Below are 22,012 nucleotides of genomic sequence, written 5' to 3'. Positions count from 1 at the left end.
GGGCAACAGAGCAAGACTCTGCCTCAAAACAAAACAAGATTTCTAAATATATCTATTAAGGAAAAATAAAATAGAAAACTTGATTAGATCTCTAACAAAGAGGCTGAACTGGTAGTCAATTCAGAAGAATGGTATTAGAAGTGAGAAGCAGAAAAAACACAGGAATTACATTTTTTGTTCAGCGTTAAGGAGATTTTGCACATCTCCTTAAAAAAAAACACACACACAAACCAGAAACTGATCTTAAAGCTATAAGCAGTATAAGTTGAAACTAGGAAAAGAAAGCTATACCATGTTTTTTTGGTAGAAATGATTGTGATGTACAAATTTTTTATTTGATCATATTTAAAAAGACAGAGCAGAATCACATTCATTTTCTTAATAGTATCACTGTAAACATAGCGAATTTTGGCGCTTTTAGATTGCTCTGAAAATTTCTGAAGAGTTGACCATAGCAGCCTGGTAAGCCTTTTCCTTTCCCCCAAAGCTCTCCTGCCCTTTGCAGAAAGACTGTTGGTGACAAATGATGCTAACTAAATAGCATGTGGTTGAGCTTGCCAAATCCTTCCACCTCCTCCCATAGGCAACAGGGTGACTTGGCTTAAAGGCATTGAGTAAGCAAGTAGGTTATCAGAGAACAGAGGGAAGATTCCATTGTAGATAATTTCCAAATATTACAATTGATGAACTCAGAGTTCAACTGCTCAGTTCCTTCTTCTGCTGACCTGATACAGATATAATCACAATGGATCTCAGATCTTTGGTCCATTTAGACATCAGGGTAATGTACTCAGTTCCTTTAATTAAAATGTGTTGGAAAAGCCATCTCTGGGTGGAGAAGAGAAATTCGTTGATTATAGTGATGGTACTATAAGAGGAAAACTGAAGCAGGAAAACAGTGAGCAGTGCCTTTTTCTTCTTGCACTCAAATGATTACTTCACTCCTGTCAGCTTTATAGTCCAAGCAAACTCTGCGGGGACAGCAGAGGGTGGCAACTGGGGCAGAGAGATGAGGAGACCTTTATCTGGATCTGTGGACCACTTCAGATCTCCTTGAATTCCCAGCATTGTTATCTGCAGAAAACAAAAGGGAATGAAACAAACTGGTAATGCACTAATGAGTATAGAATACAGGCTGACTATGGTGGGAAACAGCCACGCTGGGCCAGGGCAGGAAAGCCAGTCTAAAAGAGGTGTGAATATGGGAGAAACCTGGCAGGGAAGGAAGAAAGGAAGGATCTGCCAATTCCTTTACAGAAAGTTACATCTTAGGACTGACTAAGCCTCTTTACCTTTGTAGTTGAGGTAGTTATGGGGGATTCAAGGTTTAAGACTCCATTTTCTGGCCAGTGCAGAAAAATGGCATAAACAGCCGATCCCTTTGAGGTATACCTGGGAAAACAGAAACAACACTGTCAAAGATACCTGACTTGTTATCCTGATATACAACTTTATACATTTCCCCCTTTTTAATGTTAATTTTCTTTTCTTTTCTTTTTTTTTTTTTTTGAGACAGAGTCTCCCTCTGTTGCCCAGGCTGGAGTGCAATGGTGTGATGTTGGTTCACTGTAACCTCCGCCTCCTGGGTTCAAGCAATTCTTGTGGTTCAGCCTCCTGAGTCACTGGATTACAGGTGTGCACCACCACGCCTGGCTAACTTTTGTATTTTTAGTAGAGATGGCATTTTGCTATGTTGACCAGGCTGGTCTTGAACTCCTGGCCTCAAGTGATCCACCTGCATTGGCCTCCCAAAGTGCTGGGATTACAAGTATGAGCCATTGCACTCAGCTCCTTATTTATTTATTTTTTGAGATGAAGCCTTGTTGTCCAGGCTCTTGTTGTCCAGGGTGGAGTGCAGTGGCGTGATCTTGGCTCACTACAACCTCCACTTCCCAGGTTCAAGCAATTCTCCTGCCTCAGGCTCCTGAGTAACTGGGATTACAGGTGCCTGCCACCATACCCTGCTAATTTTTGTATTTTTAGTAAAGACGGGGTTTCGCCATGTTGGCCAGACTGGTCTCGAACTCCTGACCTCAGGTGATCCACCCGCCTCGGCCTCCCAAAGTGTTCGGATTACAGGCGTGAGTCACCGTGCTGGGCCTAATTTCTTTTTTTTTTAAGTGATGGAGTCTTGCTGTGTTGCCCAACACAACTTGCTGTGTTGTGCTGGGCTCAAGTGATCCTCCCACCTTGGCCTTCGAAAGTGCTGGGATTACAGGCATGAAGCACTGCACAAGGCCACTCATTCCCCTTTCAATTATCTACCAAATCCCAGTCCTCGAGTCTGTCACTGTTACTAGGGAGCACCAATAACTCAATACCAATGAAGGTATGCAGGAAGGAGGCAGTCTATAAAACTCTATCTGGTGATACTGTCTATTTTCCCTACCAATTGGGTTAAGTTGTCTTTAAAAATTATCTCCTACATCAGTTACTGCAAATAAATAGAGCCATTTACCTTATTATTCAAATCTCTTTTCTATTCCAAATCCATGTGAAAATAGCAGAGACTATAACAAGGACAAGACATGCAATGAAGACAAATTTGTTGTTCAGTTTCTTTTTTTTTTTTTTTTTTTCTGAGACTGCACCCAGCCTGTTCTGAAATTTCACTATGTTTAGAGAAGAGGATGAAAATCACTACTATGGTTTGAATGCATCTCCCAAATCTCATGATGGAAACTTAATCCCCAAATTCATATGTCGATGGTATAGTATTTAGAGGTGAGGCCTTTGGGAAGTAATTAGGATCATATAAGGTAATCAGGGTAGGGCCCCATGATGGGACTGATGGCTTTATAAAAGGAAGAAAGACCTGAGTGGACATGCCCACTCTCATCCCCAACCATGTCATGATGTAGCAGGAAGGCCCTCACCAGATGCTGGTGCTATGCTCTTGAACTTCCCAGCCTCCAGAACTGTGAGCTAAATAAACCTCTATTCTTTAAAAATTATCCAGTCTAAGCCAGGTGCAGTGGCTCATGCCTGTAATCCCAGCACTTTGAGAGGCAGAGGCAGGTGGATCACTTGAGGCCAGGAGTTTGAGACCAGCCTGGCCAACATGGTGAAACCCCATCTCTACTAAAAATGCAAAAATTAGCTGGGCGTGGTGGCGGGTGCCTATAATCCCAGCTGCTTGGGAGGCTGAGGCAGGAGAATTGCTTGAACCTTGGAGGCAGAGGTTGCAGTGAGCTGAGATTCTGCCACTGTACTCCAACCTGGGCGACAGAGTGAGACTGTCTAAAAAATAATAATAAAATAAAATAAAAATCCAGCCTGTGGGATTCAGTTATAGCAACAGAAAATAGACTAAGACAACCACTAAACAGAAACTCATCCAAAACAGAGGGATTAATAGAGGGATTAGATCCAGAGACCTAAGCTCTCTGGTATAATAAAAGCAGTTCCCTTTAATTGAACACTGAGTTTGTGCCTGGCACTTATCTCATTTAATCCTCACAACACTATAAAGTATCATCACTCCATTCTGCAGTGGAAAAAATGGGGCCCAAGATCAAATAACTAGATCCAGAAGTCCAAGTATGAATGGAAAGAATGTTGGATGGGGCTCCGTACAATCCAAGCATTCATTATTACTATTTTTAGGGGGCAGGGTAATAATCTCAATAAATTGACTGATGCTTTGTTGCTCCTTCCCTTTTCACCAAACCCACTCTCTCCCTTCACTAGTCAAAGATAACCAAGTAGCCTGAGACATAACTCAAATGGGGTACAAATTTTATAGGAAAATAACCTTCTGGATTTTCTCAAGGCAACTTCCAGCCTGGCTTGTGACATTGTGGACCCAAGGAGATACCAGTTCCGGATGGGGCACTGTTCTGTTCTTACACACAACAGAAGACAAGACTCACCATACAGATGTTGTGTTCTTTTCCCATTGCACCCGCCATGGTTTGGAGGCATAGATAGCCTCCCCATTGATGCTCAGCCATTTCCCAACAGCAAGAAGCCTTTCTTGGAAGATGGGAACAATCAGTCCATCTTTAGTTGGTCCAATGTTCAGAAGATAGTTGCCTCCCAAACTTACTGTCTGAACCAGTTCCTGGAGAGAACAGAAACAATGAAAGTCTAGCTATGAATGCCAAGCCTGGCATCATGCTTAAAATAGACAGAGAAGAAAAAGAATCTAGGGCACACTCTGTTTTTTAAATATACTCTGCTGTTTTAAATTTTTTTTTTTTTTTTTTGAGCCGGAGTTTCACTCTTGTCGCCCAGGCTAGAGTGCAATGGCGTGATCTTGGCTCAACTGCATCTCGGCTCACTGCAACCTCCACCTCCCTGTTCAAGCGATTCTCCTGCCTCAGTCTCCTGAGTAGCTGGAATTACAGGCATGCGCCACCACATCCAGCTAATATCATTCTATTTTTAGTAGAGACAGGGTTTCACCACGTTGGCCAGGCCAGTCTCAAAACTCCTGACCTCAGGTGATCTGCCTGCCTTGGCCTCCCGAAGTGCTGGGATCACAAGCATGAGTCACCGCACCTGAGCTAAAAATTCTCTCTCTATATATATTTTTGTCACTATAAAAGCAGGTTAGGCTCATGTGAGTAAATGAAAAATCATGCTATATTATATTAACTTGAATTTCAGGGAGTGGCCATGGAGCACTTCCTGTGACACTGTACTTCTCATGGTGCTGAGTGCAGTGGGAAGGGTCATGCCCCAGAAACATGAGGTGTGGGCAGGGAAGCTGAGAATTTCAGGACATTCCTTACGCATTGGGCTATATAAATGAACATGCTGCCCCTTTGGGAAAACTGCTATAAAGAGATACGTTCTTTTTTTTTTTTTTGAGACGGAGTCTTGCTCTGTCTCCCAGGCTGGAGTGCAGTGGCACAATCTCGGCTCACTGCAACCTCCGCCTCCCGGGTTCAAGTGATTCTCCTGCCTCAGGCTCCTGAGTAGCTGGGACTACAGGTGCGCACCACCATGCCCAGTTAATTTTTGTATTTTTAGTAGAGATGGGGTTTCACTATGTTGGCCAGGCTGGTCTTGAACTCCTGACTTTGTGATCCACCTATCTCAGCCTCCCAAAGTGCTGGTATTACAGGTGTGAGCCACCATGCTCAGCCAAGAGATACATTCTTTAAGGCTTCTGGAGTGGGATTTGGGTGTGTGTGTTTTTACTGTGACCTTGAACAGGTATTATACATATCCAGGCAGCTCAGAAAAACTAAGGTTATATAGAGAAAATTTTAAATTCATTACAGAATTTGAAGAATTCAGCCAGGCATGGTGGATCACACCTGTAATCCCAGCACTTTGGGAAGCCAGGACAGGTGTATTACCTGAGGTCAGGAGTTTGAGACCAGCCTGGCCAACGTGGTGAAGGCCCCGTCTCTACTAAAAATACAAAAATTAGCTGGGCGCAGTGGTAGGCACCTGTAGTCCCAGCTATGCGGGAGGCTGAGGCAAGAGAATCACTTGAACCCGGGAGGTGGAGGTTGCAGCAAGCTGAGATCGTGCCATTGCACTCCAGCCTGGGCAACAAGAGCGAAAATCCATCTCAAAAAAAAAAAAAAAGAATTAAAGAATTCATTATAAGAATTCATTACAGTACTCCAAGTGACACCACACCATTAACTTTTGATGTCTTCTTCTAGTCTTTTTCCTATGTAGTTAATTTTATATAGTTGTAATAATATGTAACTTATTTTATTTATTTATTATTATTTAAAAAAAATTTTTGTTTCAGACGGAGTCTAGCTCTGTCACCCAGGCTGGAGTGCAGTGGCGCAATCTCAGCTCACTGCAACCTCTGCCTCCTGGGTTCAAGCAATTCTCCTGCCTCAGCCTCCTGAGTAGCTGGGATTATAGGCGTGTGCCACCACGCTCGGCTAATTTTTTTTGTATTTTTTAGTAGAGACGGGGTTTCACCACATTGGCCAGGCTGGTCTCGAATTCCTGACTTTGTGATCCACCCTCCTTGGCCTCCCAAAATGCTGGGATTACAGGTGTCAGCCACCGTGCCTGGCCACTTATTTTTATTTTTTAAAATAGAGATGGGGTCTCACTATGTTGGTTAGGCTGGTCTTAAACTCCTGCCCTCAAGCAATCCTCTTGTCTTGGTCTCCCAAAGTGTTGGAGTTACAAGTGTGAGCCACCACCATGCCCAGCCAATATGTAACTTTATTAAAAATAATAATAATAATAGAGATGGGGTCTTTCTATTTTGGCCAGGCTGGTCTTGAACTCCTGGCCTCAAAGGATCCTCCCACCTTGGCCTCCTAAAGTGTTGGCATTACAGGTATGAGCCACTGTGCCCAGCCAATATGTAACTGTTTTTTCATTCAGTGCTCTAAACATTAACCCATATTAAATTTGTCAACATTTTTATGGTTACCAGGAGTTCGAGACAAGCCTGGCCAACATGAAGAAACCCTGTCTCTACTAAAAACACAAAAATAAGCTGGGCATGGTGGCACGTGCCTGTATTCCCAGCTATTCGGGAGGCTGAGGCAGGAGAATTGCTTGAACCTGGGAGACGGAGGTTGCAGCAGGCCGAGATCGCACCACTGCACTCTAGCCTGGGTGACAGAGTGAAGTTCGTTCATAAATAAATAAATATACACACACATACATACGTACATACATACATACATACATACATACATACATACATACAAATAATCCTGGGAAGGACCTCTGCACAACTTTCTTGTGTAACTCTAATTATTTCCTTAGGACAGGTTTCTGTTAGTCTATTCAATGTCCTTAAAAGGGTTCTATTGACCTGCACTTCTATCTAGAGTACTTCCATCACTCTTACATAAAAAAGCTGGTTTTGCAGCTATAAAAGAGAATGTGTCCTTTGCAGGGACATGGATGAAGCTGGACATCACTCTTGCATAAAAAAGCTGGTTTTGCAGCCATAAAAAAGAATGAGTTCATGTCCTTTGCAGGGACATGGATGAAGCTGGAAACCATCATTCTTAGCAAACTAACACAGGAACAGAAAACCAAACACCACATGTTCTCACTCATAAGTGGGAGTTGAACAATGAGAACACATGGACACAGGGAGAGGAACATCACACACCAGGGCCTGTTGGAATGTGGGGGCTAGGGGAGGGAGAGCATTAGGACAAATACCTAATGCATGTGGGGCTTAAAACCTAGATAACGGGTTGATAGTTTGCAACAAACCATCATGGCACATGTATACCTATGAAACAAACCTGCACACTCTGCACTTGTATCCCAGAATTTAAAGTAAAATTTAAAAAAAGAGGAAAAAAATAATTAAAATCAATCATATAGTATGTTAGAAGGTAATAATAATAATAATAATAATAAAAAGTGGTTTGAGATCCATAGTTAAAAAATAGTGAACTCAGGCCAGCTGCCATGGCTCATGCTTGTAATCCAGTGCTTTGGGAGGCTGAGGCTAGATCTCTTGAGGCCAGGAGTTTGAGACCAGCCTGGGCAACATAGCAAGACCCTGTCTCTACAAAAAATTTAAACATTAGCTGGTTGTAGAGGTGCACACCTGTAGTTCTAGCTACTCAGGAGGCTGAGGTGGGAGGACCACTTGAGCCCCAGGAGTTTGAGGTTACAGTGAGGTATGATCGTGCCACTGCGCTATTGCCTGCATGACAGAGCAAGACCCCATTTCATTAAAAAAACAAAAAACTCAAAGGTGCTCTTACCGAAATGATTTCAGATTCTTCTGTAACATCAGACATTGCCATGTCACGACGATAGCCCCAGGAAAACTTGTCAATGCTGGTGCACATCTCCCACTTGTGATCTGGCAAGCTCTGTGGCTTGAATTTATCTTCACAGTTATAGTATCCTCCATGGTGACAGGAACAGTTCTGACCCCATCGGTCATTTACTACCACCTCATCCTAAGAAGGGAAAGAATATTTGGTCACGAGGAGTAAAACCACTTGACTTCTTTATGTAATGCACTTTGGTAAGGCTCTATTTGGAAGCAAGAAACTTAGTCTAGAGCAGTGGCTCTCAACTGGGGGCAATTTTGCTCTGGAGGGGACATTTGGTAAAGTCTAGAGACATTTTTGATTGTCACAACGGGGGTGGTATGCCATCTAGTGGGTAGAGACCAGGGATGTTACTAAACGTCCTACAATGCACAGGACAGCCCCCACAGCAAAGAAATATTCAGCCCTAAATGTCAACAGTACTGAGGTAGAGAAACCCTGCTGCAGAGATACACGTCAGGGCTGGGAGAGCTTGCTTTAAAGATCATCTGGTAAATCACTTATTCTATAAGAGGAGAAATGAACAGGAGAGGACCTGCCTGGGGCCATGCCCCTAGGCAGTTTCAAAAGCTGGAACTACAAATCAGGTATCTGAACCCATGGCAGGCTGTTTTCCAACTATATAATCCCAACCTTACTTAGGTAAAAAAAAGTCTTAAGGCAATCCCACTCAAAAAAAAAAAAAAAAAAAAAAAAAGCAAATTCTTTTTCTTACTTCAAGGTTTAGCTGAAGAATGATAAATCATACATGGAATATCTTAATGTAAATGTTAAATGCAGCATATTTTATAACAGAGTGGCCAATACAAGATAAAAACTGAAACCATTTGGGAGGCCAAGGCAGGCAGATCATGAGGTCAGGAGATAGAGACCATCCTGGCTAACATGGTGAAGCTCCGTCTCTACCAAAAATACAAAAAATTAGCTGGGCATGGTGGCACATGCCTGTAGTCCCAGCTACTTGGGAGGCTGAGGCAGGAGAATCGCTTGAACCTGGGAGGCGGAGGTAGCAGTGAGCCGAGATCGTGCCACTGCACTCCAGCCTAGGTGACAGCAGAGCGAGACTCTGTCTCAAAAACAAAAACAAAACCAAAACTGAAACCATGTTCAATTCATCACGGCAAAAGGAGATTTATTAAAAGTTTAAAATTCCCATTTCTTGCCTGTTTTAGAGTCATTCACATTGGTATGAAGTTTCTCCTATGGAAGCTAGTTAAGTGCCAAAGAGAAATAGAAGAATAGTCATTATTTGTAACTAGTTCAATCCAACGTCTGGTACTTGATTATCAATGTCTGGGCATCATGGGTCACAGAATTGAAAAGGACAACTCAAGATCAATTCAAGAACAGGTATGTAAAAGCCATTTCAGAGAAAAATGGGGTATTAACAATCCTAATTCTTCATTCAACACCTACCCATCCGCTTATTCAATAAGTATTTACTCAACAACTACCATGGGGCTCACACTGTGGGCAGATACTGGGTCTCCAAGGTGAATAAAACAGAGGTCTTGCCCTCAACCATCCAGCAGAGACTAGCAGAGGAGACAGATATGTGGACAATTACAATATGACATCATATCAGAGTTTATACCTGGTTACAAGATTACCAAGGGCTTTGACGTTCATAGCTGGCTCCACCACCTAGTAGTCAAGGGGTCTTAGGCAGGTAACTTTACCTTTTAAGTTAGTTACTTATCTATAAAAACAAACAAACAAAACCAACCAAACAAACAAAATCCAAAGGCAAATATCACCCACCTCACAGGGGTTTGAGAGGGAGGGATAAAAGTGACAGTGTGCCCAGACTCTGGCTCAGAGTGAATAAAGGTGTCTCCTTGCCACACCTCCTCTTTCTCAGAGTCCTCAGGTGATGTGAACGCTCCCTGTACACTCAGCCTGTCAAGGACAGACACAACCATGCACTCCTTCATCCCACAGAAGCTAATGCAGTACCCTCCACTTTGGCATTCGAACCAGTGTCTATGGATTGTGGAGACCTCAGGACATACTTCTACTATCATACTGGTCACCCTACAATGTACTTTGTTTGTATGTCTGTCTTTCTCTTCAGACTGTAGTTCCCTAAGAGCAGAAACCATTCATTCAGCATTTCCAAGGCTTAGCATGCGGCATGCTACAGCACCGGCTCTCAATAAATCCTGGTAGAAATGAAGGAGAATCTACAGTCCCCATATGTCTGCGAAGCTACTGTGAAGATGGGTTGAGACACACCCACACAGAAGGTCCTGGTTGCTTAGGAATTATTGTTTAAGAGAGGCCGGCCGGGAGCGGTGGCTCACGCCTGTAATCCCAGCACTTTGGGAGGCTGAGGCGGGTGGATCACAAGGTCAAGAGTTTCAAGACCAGTCTGGCCAACATGGTGAAACCCCGTCTCTACTAAAAATATAAAAAATTAGCCAGGTGTGATGGTGTGCGCCTGTACTCCCAGCTACTCAGGAGGCTGAGGCAGGAGAATTGTGTGAACCCAGGAGGCGGAGGTTGCAGTGAGCCGAGATCGTGCCATTGTACTCCAGCCTGGGCGACAGTGCGAGACCCCCTCTCAAAAAAAAAAAAAAAAAAAAAGCCAAAAAAGTTCAGGCTGTCTAGCTAGTCATGCTTTTTAAATGGCACTGGGGTTGATATTTTCTTCCCTTTCCCAATCCTGCATCTTTGGCTAGTCATTTTTCCTTCTGTGATACTCCTTAAGCACAAACACTAGACTGTAACCTCACGTAGCAAGCGACCTAGCTCGAGGGGTATACACCCTGAACATATATACATAGACGCCATTTCAGAGACAAATGGGATATTAACAATCTGAATTCTTGGTTCAACACCCACCTACTTTTCCTATTTATTCAGCAACTACCATGAGGCTCACACTGTGGCAGACACTGAGTTTCCAAGGTGAATAAAACAGAGTTCTTGCCCTCAACGATCCAGCAGAGACTAGCAGAGACAGATATGCAGACAATTACGATATGACATCACATCAGAGTTCATCACCCAGGGATGAACTGCACATCTGGGAGGTCACAAACATTCATCAAGTTCCAGAAAACCACTCTTTTTTTTTTTTTTGAGACAGAGTCTCGCTCTGTCGCCCAGGCTGGAGTACAGTGGCACGATCTCTGCTCACTGCAACCTCCGCCTCCCGGGTTTAAGCAATTCTCTGCCTCAGCCTCCCGAGTAGCTGGGATTAGAGGTGCCCACCACCACGCCCGACTAATTTTTGTATTTTCTTTTTTTTTGAGACAGAGTCTCGCTCTGTTGCCCAGGCTGGAGTGCAGTGGCACCATCTTGGCTCACTGCAAGCTCCGCCTCCCGGGTTCACGCCATTCTCCTGCCTCAGCCTCCCAAGTAGCTGGGACTACAGGCATGTAAAAATTAGGCCCGGCCTAATTTTTGTATTTTCAGTAGAGACGGGGTTTCACCGTGTTAGCCAGGCTGGTCCTGAACTCCTGACCTCGTGATCCACCAGCCTCAGCCTCCCAAAGTGCTGGGATTACAGGCGTGAGCCACCACGCCCGGCCTTAGAAAACCACTCTTAATCTGTCTCTGTGCATCATATAGAATCTGTTTTTTTCTTTCTTCCCATTTTCTGAGCTTAGTAATAGAGACCCAATGAGACCCTTAGACTTTTTTTTTTGAGAAGGAGTCTCACTCTGTCGCCCAGGCTGGAGTGCAGTGGCGCGATCTCGGCTCACTGAAAGCTCTGCCTCCCAGGTTCACACCATTCTCCTGCCTCAGCCTCCTGAGCAGCTGGGACTACAGGCACCCACTACCACGCCTGGCTAATTTCTTTTTGTATTTTTAGTAGAGACGGGGTTTCACTGTGCTAGCCAGGATGGTCTCGATCTCCTGACCTCGTGATCTGCCTGCCTTGGCCTCCCAAAGTGCTGGGATTACAGGCGTGAGCCACTGCACCTGGCCAAGACCCTTAGAGATTTATGAACTACCAAGGTACCTCAGTACAAACTGCTTTTACACTTAAGATTTTCCTTTTAAATCCACAACAAATCTAGAACATGTACAATCGTGAAATTTGCTACAGTGAAGATTAGGGTTTCCGCTACTTTGCAAGTACGCTAAAATACAAACTGTAAATGGGCAGCCATTATGCACTGCCTCATAGTGTTGACTATAGGGAGGCGTACTGGGTAGGCAACATTCCCCCAAGGATTTGGATATAAGGGAAGTAAGTGTGTCCCTTGAGAGTTAAACTATAAAATCAACATAGAGTAGGTGGGATTGTAGGCATCTGCATTTTATTCCTACCATTTAATTTTGTAGGTTTTGTATATCTTATATGTTTTCTTTATTTTTATTTTTTGGAGACAGGGTTTCACTGTCACCCAGGCTGGAGTACAATGGCGTGATCTAGGTTCATTACAGCTTTGACCTCTTGGGCTCAAGTGATCCTCCCACGTCAGCCTCCCCCTACATCAGCCTCCTGAGTAGCTGGGACTACCTCCCGAGTAGCTGGGACTACAGGTCCGTGCCACCACACCCAGCTAATTTTGTTTATTTTTTGTAGAGATGAGGTCTCACTACGTTGCCCAGGCTGGTCTTGAACTCCTGGACTCAAGTCATCTGCTTGCCTTGGCCTCCCAAAGTGCTGGGATTACAGGCATGAGCTGCTGTGCTTGGCCTGTATGTCTTTTATATGTTTTCTTTATATTTTATGTTTTAATATCTTTTTGGTGGTTTTCTCATTTATAACATTTGTTTGCTTAATAGAGTTTATTTTTTCTGTAGTGGTCTGGGAATTGTAATGACTATTTTTAGTCTATTATGTAAATTTACCACTGTTTAAACCTATATTGTCAAAGTTAAGAACTAAAGGAGATTGCCAGGTGCGGTGGCTCACGCCTGTAATCCCAGAACTTTGGGAGGCCAAGGTGAGCGGATCACCAGAGGTCAGGGGTTCGAGAGCAGCCTGCCCAACATGGTGAAACCCTGTCTCTACTAAAAACACAAAAATCAGCCGGCCAGGTGGCGGGCCCCTGTAATCTCAGCTGCTCGGAAGGCTGAGGCAGGAGAATCACTTGAACTCGGGAGACAGAGGTTGCAGTGAGCGGAGATCGTGCCACTGTACTCCAGCCTGGGTGACAGAGTGAGACTCTGTCTCAATTAAAAAAAAAAAAAAAAAAAACTAAAGGAGAAGAAAACTTATACTCTAAGGGAGCCAGGGAAGATTAAAAGAGAAACCTTTAACATCCATTAAGTGCCCCAGTCCCTACTGCCCCCATGTTGATATTCCTGTTTATTATTGCTGCTGCTGTGGTTGTCTACTCCAGAGTTTGGCTCCTTGCACTTTCTTTCTTCATAGGAGATAAATAAGAAGTCATATAATCACATACCTTGACAGGGCTGTCATTGTAGAGCCATGAAAGAAAATTTGTGGAGTTCCAGTAAGTATCAGGACATTCCCACTCCCCATCAGACCAGATCAGATCAGGTTTATAGCTGGAAGACATGTGATCAGGACAGAGCTTATTATCTGAACATGTTCACAGTAAAATCTTATGGACCATTTTTTTTTTTAGAGATGGGGTTTCGCTATGTTGCCTAGGCTTGAGTCCAGCAGCTATCAACATGTATGATCACAATGCACTATAGTCTCGAATTCCTGGGTTCAAGCGATCCTCTTGCCTCAGCCTCCTGAGTAGTTGGGACTACAGGTGCACATCACTGCATTTGACTTGTGGACTGATTTTTGCAACAAATATTTTAAAATTAATTTTCCTTCATTTTGAAAGTATGTGGCATAAAAATTATCACAGTGCAGAGGATGTGGAAAACTGAAAACATTTGCTAATAAAACCAGTTTGCTAATAAAACCACCATTTAAAACAAACACAGCAGGCTGGGCACAGTGGCTCACACCTGTAATCCTAGCACTTTGGGAGGCCGAGATGGGCGGATCACGAGGTCAGGAGATTGAGACCATCCTGGGTAACACGGTGAAACCCCGTCTCTACTAAAAATACAAAAAAATTAGCCAGGCATGGTGGTGGGCGCCTGTATTCCCAGCTACTCGGGAGGCTGAGGCAGGAGAATGGCGTGAACCTGGGAGGCGGAGCTTGCAGTGAGCCGAGATTGCGCCACTGCACTCCAGCCTGGGCGACAGAGTGAAACTCCGTCTCAAAAAAAAAAAAAAAAAAAAAAAAACCCACACAGCATTTTGGTATATTTCCTCCTGATCTTTTCCTCTCTTCCTTTTTTTTTTTGAGACTGTTTTGCTTTGTCTCCCAGGCTGGAGTGCAGTGCTGTGATCTCGGCTCACTGCAACCTTCACCTGCTGGATTCAAGTGATTCTTGCACTTCAGCCACCCAAGTAGCTGGGATTACAGGTGTGCACCACCATGCCTGACTAATTTTCGTATTTTCAGTACAGACAGTGTTTTGCCATCTTGGCCAGGCTGGTCTTGAACTCTCGGCAGCAAGTGATCCACCTGCCTCGGCTTCGCAAAGTGCTGGGATTTCAGGCATGAGCCACTGTGCCTGCCCTAATCTTTTTCTTTATGCCTTTTAGGAAATGGAGGTGTAATCAGCATACAAACAATTTGGTTTCCTTTCAGCAACTAATTCCAATTAAGAATGGGTGCAGCTGGCCGGGCGCAGTGGCTCACGCCTGTAATCCCAGCACTTTGGGAGGCCGAGGCGGGCGGATCACGAGGTCGGGAGATCGAGACCATCCTAGCTAACACCGTGAAACCCTGTCTCTACTAAAAATACAAAAAATTAGCCGGGCATGGTGGCGGGCGCCTGTAGTCCCAGCTACTTGGGAGGCTGAGGCAGGAGAATGGCGTGAACCCGGGAGGCGGAGCTTGCAGTGAGCCGAGATTGTGCCGCTGTACTCCAGCCTGGGCGACAGAGCGAGACTCCGTCTCAAAAAAAAAAAAAAAAAAAAAAAAAAAAAAAAAAAAAAAAAAAGAATGGGTGCAGCACACCAGCATGGCACATGTATACATATGTAATTAACCTGCACATTGTGCACATGTACCCTAAAACTTAAAGTATAATAATAATAAAAAAAGAATGGTGTTTCAAGGAAGCAAAGGAAACAAAATGGTGCTTCAGGACTATAAGACTAAGATTTGCTTTGAAGATGTTTTAAGAGTTGGAACTATTCATAAAATGCATTTTTGTGGATAATTACCAAAGTCTGTACTGTAGAGGATTTATGGAATCCACTGGAGCCCCATTTGTACTTTAGCATATTATTACTCTGAGCCCTATAAGGCATGTATGTTGTGTGTATATACATAAATACATATGTATATACCTATATGGTAAGCATTATTATTCTCATTTGAGCAGCAAAACTTTGATGCTCAGTAGGGCAATTTGTTTCATGTGACAAGGCTTGTAAGTAACAGGAGGTGGAACTCAAATACAAATCTGCCCATTTGTCCACTGTACTCCATAATTAGGCAGGTAAACTCTAGGAAGATCACTAAGTGGCAAGATATAACAGATGGTCTGTGATTTACTGTGTATAAAAAATTGTACTAGGCAATTTAAACTCATTACCTCATTAGTTCTCATGATTCTAGGATATATTATTATCCCATTTCACAGATAGAGAAACCAAGATCTTGAAAGATAAGTAGTTTGTTCAAGGCAACATAGCCAAGTACGATAAAAGAGTGGGGATCTAAGATTCAGTAATTCTAAATCTGTCCATGTCTCTGATGGTCTCTTACAATTGTTACTATTTTCTTAAGAGAAGTCATCTGGATAGAATCTGAATACAAGGTAATTTTTCTTTTCTTGAGACAAAGTTTTCCTCTGTAGCCCAGGCTGAAGTACAGTAGCAGGATCTCGGCTCACTGCAACTGCCTCCCTAGTTCAAGAGATTCTCCTGCCTCAGCCTCCGGAGTAGCTGGGACTACAGGTATGCACCAGCATGCCTGGCCAATTTTTGTATTTTTTAGTAGAGACGAGATTTCACCGTGTTGGCCAGGCTGGTCTCGAACTCCTGACTTCAAGTGATCTGCCTGCCTCGGCCTCCCAAAATGCTGGGATTACAGGCGTAAGCCACTGCGCCTGGCTAAAGGTGATTTTCCTTTGCTCTAAAGTGAGGGTCCAGGCAGCTGCCTCTGAAGCTTTAAGGGTCTACCGTCCTCTATGAGTCCCCAGGCTCGAGAAAGGCAAATGGGGATAAAACATTGTGAAGAACTAGTGACAAATCCCTAAGTGAAAGTGATCATTTAAAGAATAATGGTAATAACAACAGCCTTACTTTGTACCAGGCACCGTGACAGATACATTTCACATACTATTCTGAGCCCTACAAAGAAGGCATTATTATCCTCACTTTACAGAGTGAGAATCAAGCTCAGGAGAGTGTTCTGTTTAAGGCGTGTAAGTAACAGGAGCCAGAATTCAAACACAAATCTGCCCGATGCCAAACCACCCCCTCTCCAGGGTCCTGACATAGGGAAAACGGCATGTAAGAAGAGAACTAAAATTTTGACTTTCTGCCATCCTGGGTTTTGTGTGATTGTTTCAATGTAGAAGGCAATATGGCCACATGACAGAAGTTCTGAAAGGCAGGAGGAAAGAACATATTTTGTCTTAATACAACCACCACTTTTTATTATTTTGATGTCTTTTAGGTGTTTTTCATACCTATCCCTCCTCCACTTTAATGGTACCCTATAGGAAGCTCTGATTTCATTGATAAAAGTCATAGGGCCAAAATATTTCAGTGTCTTACCTGTTAACAAGGTCGTACAGCTCTGGCATTGTTTTTGCACTGACAAAATGCTGTGTTTTGAAGCCATTTTTCTTATCAAGTAGATAGAGTGGATGGAACCACTCTAAGAGTGAGTGGTATAGTCCATAGCGGATGTTCCTTAAACAGAAAAACAGAACAGCAACTGTCATTAAGCATAGAACAAATAATTTATTTTAAGGAAAATCAGTTCTAGCATTTTTTCATTTCAGTGGCACTCACTCATAAGAGCATATAGAGAGGGATGGGATCCAAAACCATTTCCTTAAATTATTCACTATTCACTTAAGCAAAATGAGGTTTACTGTGTTTTTGATTATACACATAACTACCTTTTATACATAAATATCTTAACACCAAAATATTATTTAAACCATCTTTTATCTTTTAAGCCAATTATCCCAACAGAGTATAGTCCTGCTGGGCGCAGTGGCTCATGCCTGTAATCCCAGCACTTTGGGAGGCTGAGGTGGGAGGATCCCTTGAGTCCATGAGTTTGAGACCAGCCTGGGCAACATAGTGAGACCTTGTCTCCACAAAAACTGTAAAAATTAGCTGAGTGTGGTGGTGCGAGCCTGTAGTCCCAGCTACTTGGGAGGCTAAAGTGGGAGGATGGCTTGAGCCCAGGAGGTAAGAGATTGCAGTGAGCTAAGATTGTGCCACTGGAGTCTAGCAAAGGCGACAGAGTGAGACCCTGTCTCAAAACAAAAACAAAACAAAACAAAACAAAAAACCATATAGCCTTATTTTTAAAAAATGTCTTCCCTGTCAATCATAAAATTTCATATTTAAAGAAACTGGAAAATAGAAAATCAAATATGCAAAGTACTCTTACTCAGAAATAATCATTAGTAACATTTTCCACACAGTTGAAATGAATATAGGTTTATCGTTTTATTTATCTAAGATTTACTAATAGTTCTTTCTCTTTTTTTCTTTTTTTTTTTTTTTTGAGATGGAGTCTCGCTCTGTCGCCCAGGCTGGAGTGCAGTGGCGCAATCTCAGCTCACTGCAAGCTCTACCTCCCGGGTTCACGCCATTCTCCTACCTCAGCCTCCCGAGTAGCTGAGACTACAGGTGCCCACCACCACACCCAGCTAATTTATTTTTTATTTTTTATTTTTTATTTTTACTAGAGACGGGGTTTCACTGTGTTAGCCAGGATGGTCTTGATCTCCTGACCTCATGATCCACCCACCTCGGCCTCCCAAAGTGCTGGGATTACAGGCGTAAGTCACCACGCCCGGCCAAACTAATAGTTCTTAACATACACAAAATGAAATGTGGTTGATGACCTATTTTCATATTGAATAAAGCTTGCTTTGGGTTAAGAATGGTGAGTGTTACAAAAACCTTATAATGCAAGAAGCAATTACACAGATAAAAAACAACTGACGTATTTCATCATATGACCCAGGGACTAAATAAAGATGGTAAAAATCATGACTCCTAAAGTCCGTATCTAATCAACATCTCAGAGTTTACAGCAGGACTATAAGCAAAGCACAGTGCTGAGAAACAAACTGAGCAGGTGACAGGAGTCAGCAAACTTTTTGTCTTTTTTCTTTTTTTTTTTTTGAGACAGAGTCTCGCTGTGTCACCCACGCTGGAGGGCAGTGGTGCGATCTTGGCTCACTGCAACCTCCGCCTCCTGGGTTCAAGTGATTCTCCTACCTCAGCCTCCCGAGTTGCTGGGACTACAGGCAAACGCCACCACGCCCGGCTAATTTTTGTATTTTTAGTAGAGACAGGGTTTCACCATATTGGTCAGGTTGGTCTTGAACTCCTGACCTTATGATCTGCTTGCCTCTGCCTCCCAAAGTCCTGGGATTACAGGTGTGAGTCAACGCACCCGACCAGTGAACTCTTAAAGATCCAGACAGTGTTTTAGGTTTTGCAGGCCATTTGGTCTCTATCTCAGCTCTCAAATTGTAGCTTGAAAGCAGTCACAGACAGTGCATAAATGAATAGGCATGGCTGTGTTCCAATCAAACTTTATGATTTATACAGACACTCAGCCTACTCCTCAAACAGGACATCAAGTAGCATCGTAGTCTACGTTGGGTATCCTTCATCTAACCAGACATGGCCATGAACTTCTCTAATAGTGTCCCCTTTGGTCACGTGAAAACTGTGAAGCATCAGACACTGCCAATTCAAAGGCCAGAAGCCCTTCCGGCTACTTGCTAAATGCAAACCTAGAAAACACACAGGAGTAGAAGGCCAAAAGCCCTTCAGGCTACTTGCTATATGCAAACCTAGAAAACACACGCGAGTAGAGGAGGTACAGAACTCTTGACAGCCAGATCCAAAGAGATAACAGAGTAACCATCCCTAGACACCCACCTCTTCTGGAGAGCTGTTCCCAATTCACCAACCAAATCCCGATGAGGCCCCACGTCTTTGGAGTTCCAGTTCCAAGACACAGGACTCGGCCAGTTTGTGAAGCCTTCATGATGCTTTGTCGTCAAAACTACATACCTGTGGACAGCAAAACCACATGAGCAAAGGAAGTGGGCAGTGAACTTGCATGAACTTGCCCAGCATGCCTGAGGCTTTTTAAATGGCTGAAAGAACTTGACCACAACAAATGTACTTGTACCAGTGACTATATTAGTGATATCCAGGAAGCTGCTGCAGTCACAATTCCCCTTGGGCATTGCTCCAAGAATGGAAGCAGATTTGAGGAAGTCCCAACCCTCAGTCCCCAGCAAAGGAGGAGGCCCAGAGGGAAGGAAGGAGTGGGTAAGGGAAAAGAAGTGCACCTTAGCTCTCTGATTCTTCAACACTTCTGGTAGGAATGATTAACTTTCTTTCACTCTTTGCCCTGAAGGAGAAAGATCTCTACTGGAAATGGCAGATAATAGAAAACTAAGCCATTTGCTGGCCAGGCATGGTGGCTCACACCTGTAAACCCAGCACTTTGGGAGGCCAAGGTGGGCGGATTACCTGAGGTCAGGGGTTCAAGACCAACCTGGCCAATGAGGCGAAAACCCATCTCAACTAAAAATACAAAAATTAGCCGAGCATGGTGGTGTGTACCTGTAGTCCCAGGTATTTGAGAAGCTGGGGCATAAGAATCACTTGAGCCTGGGAGACAGAGGTTGCAGTGAGCCGAGATCATGCAACTGTACTCCAGCCTGGGCTACAGAGCAAAACTGTTTCAAAACAACAACAACAACAAAATAGAAAACTTTCTAGAAAACTAAGCTGTTTGGTTTACCAAGCCTACATAAATTGCCTCTCATTTATTATAGAGGTGACAAAAGACCCAATAACTGGGAGAAAAGGCAAGTGTTGAAATAACAACCAAATCACTCAATATTTAATTTGCTTTTATGGCAGAAAAATAGGTAATGCACTTTATGGTTCAATCACTGGCCAGAGTAGGGAACTCCAGGATTTGAAGGGCCAGATAGTATTTTAGGCTCTGTGGGAGCACATTCCTCTCTGTAGTGTATTCTTCTTTAAAACATTTTACAACCCTTTAAAAATGTAAAAACCATTCTCACCTCATGGGCCTTAAAAAACTGGCAGAGGACCAATCCCTCTGGCCAGTTTGCAGACCCTGGTGCAGTGGAAACAACCTTGACGTCATGAGACCTGGAGTCTAGGTCATTATATTCCTTCCTCTCTTTGGGCCAGTCATCTCATCCATGAAATAAAAGGCATGGAAAGAGGTTATCTCCCAGATTTTAATTTTTCTCACTTGTAAGTTATGGATCCCTAAGGCCCCTAGGAGACAAACACTTCCTCTGCTTAATCAAGTCTTATACTCCCATACATTTAATGGCAAACACTAAATGCCAGTTGTAATTTCTCTTCAGTACAAGTGAATTCAAAGTTCAAGAGAAACGAAAACCCGGAAGATGGCTGAGGAACCAAGGTAAGGATGGAAGACTGCTCTAAGCCAGGGGCTGGGGAAACCTCCCCGCCTCCATTTTTACTCTTCTCCAACCCACTTCTCTCCCAGCAGCCGAATGAATCTTTCTAGAAGCTGATAGTAACCACTCCCTGACTTAACATCTGTCAATACAGGGCTCTCAAGGCTCACTCCTTCAGGACAAGCCCCTGCCTTGACAACTTCATGGGTCGTGGTCTCCCCTTATCCCCACCCCAGCGCTCTCTACTCTGTTCTCTGAACCAGCCACCCCCAAGTTCCAACAGTTCTCAGAGAGAGTCAGACCCTTCTTGGACACTTCCTACGTAAAAGGGATTGAGAGGAGCAAACGAATGACTATCTGTACTGTTGCCCAAATATACTGCACACCAGAACTCCCCTCTCTTTCCCTCTTAGAGACATTAGGGCTCAAAGGGTTGTATCCTTATACAACCCCTTTCTATAACCATAGAAGAGGCTGCAGGGAGGCTGAAGTGACTTGTCCAGGTTCACAGTTGAATTAGAACCAGGCTCCACACCACTGATTTGAAACCCTGGAGTCCTGATAGTGCTGTCAATCTGGAAGGGACATCAGGTATGGCCTAACTCAGCCCTCTCGGTGCACAGGTGCAGATACCCAGGGCTTCCCAGCCTGCCATCTCCCTGAACCTTCATTTATCAGTCCCCAGTCAAACGCACCTCTTCCTCCTCCTCAGGTGTGCCAGGCTCACTCCTATGGCCGCAGGAGGCCACACGCGGGCCCCGGGGTCATGGGGGCGACCGGCAGCTGCGCGCCCCAGCTGGCCGCCCAGCCCCACCTCCTGTTTGCCGCCCGAGCCGGGAAGGGGCGCCGCTCCCCGGGACCACACTCACTTGGCGCCCGCGGCCTGGAAGAGGTCGGCCCACTCCTCCGGGTGGAAGAAGCGCGCAGTGAACTGCGGTCCGAAGTCGGCGTAGCTGAAGCCGGGCGGGTAGTTGTCGCGCATGAAGCGCTGGTACTGCGGCCGCCCCTCGCCCTGCCAGTGCCACCAGAACCACTCGCTGCCCCAGGCGGGCACCGAGAACACGCCCCAGTGGATGAACACCCCGAACTTGGCTTCGTCGAACCAGGCCGGCAGCGGCCGAGAATCCAGGCTCGGCCAGTCTGGGGTGTAGCGGCGCCGAGGCTGGGCGCGACGCACCGACTCGGCCGCTCCGAGGAAGAGCAGCAGCAGCAACAGCGCGGGACCCGCCGGCCGCGACCTCATCCCCGGAGCCCGCATCGCTACCACTCGGCGACGCGGCCCACTCTTAACGCGCAGGTGCCGGCGGGCGGCTCCGCCCACTCTGACTAACGATTGGCCCGGAAGGAAAGAGGGGTGGGACAACCTGGACAGGTTGGCCCGAGTCGCTTCCTCCTCGGGTCGGAGGAGCGCCCTCTGGTGCTCAAGAAGGGAAAGACGCAGGGAGGCGTTGACAGCGCTTCGCTGAAGGACGAATAAAAACCTTGAAAAGGGACTTAACTGCGAGGTTAAATCGTGGAGGTGAGCAAGGCCCAGTGTGTGCGGAGAACTCACATTTAAGAAGGAGTCCATTGAGCCGGACGCAGTGGCTCACGCCTGTAATCCTAACACTTTGGGAAGTCGAGGCGGGAGGATC

At 44.7% G+C, this 22,012-nt stretch overlaps 1 protein-coding gene across 1 annotated transcript; it reads right to left on the bottom strand.

The window, feature by feature from the left end:
• Window positions 1–238: 238 nt before the first annotated feature.
• Window positions 239–21,714, bottom strand: FUCA1 (alpha-L-fucosidase 1). The gene is made up of 8 exons (XM_003810762.5): window positions 21,248–21,714; window positions 18,841–18,975; window positions 16,477–16,614; window positions 13,112–13,217; window positions 7,671–7,871; window positions 3,873–4,063; window positions 1,293–1,392; window positions 239–1,074 (listed from the first exon to the last, which is right to left on the bottom strand). Exons 1-8 carry the CDS (start codon window positions 21,634–21,636, stop codon window positions 934–936), a joined length of 1,401 nt encoding a protein of 466 aa, XP_003810810.4. The 5' UTR covers window positions 21,637–21,714; the 3' UTR covers window positions 239–933.
• Window positions 21,715–22,012: the final 298 nt, after the last annotated feature.

Source organism: Pan paniscus, chromosome 1 (genome assembly GCF_029289425.2).
Source record: "Pan paniscus chromosome 1, NHGRI_mPanPan1-v2.0_pri, whole genome shotgun sequence".
In the NCBI taxonomy this organism is placed as follows: domain Eukaryota; kingdom Metazoa; phylum Chordata; class Mammalia; order Primates; family Hominidae; genus Pan; species Pan paniscus.
This window is presented reverse-complemented; position numbering and strand designations above follow the sequence as displayed.

Bases quoted from the DNA above. Each gene is read 5' to 3' on its own strand.
- FUCA1 (XM_003810762.5), bottom strand. From the start codon at position 21,636: ATGCGGGCTCCGGGGATGAGGTCGCGGCCGGCGGGTCCCGCGCTGTTG. The intron at 18,976-21,247 runs GTGAGTGTGGTC...TGCTGTCCACAG, and splicing joins TTCCAGGCCGCGGGCGCCAA to GTATGTAGTTTTGACGACAA. The intron at 13,218-16,476 runs GTAAGACACTGA...CATGTCTTCCAG, and splicing joins CTGTACGACCTTGTTAACAG to CTATAAACCTGATCTGATCT.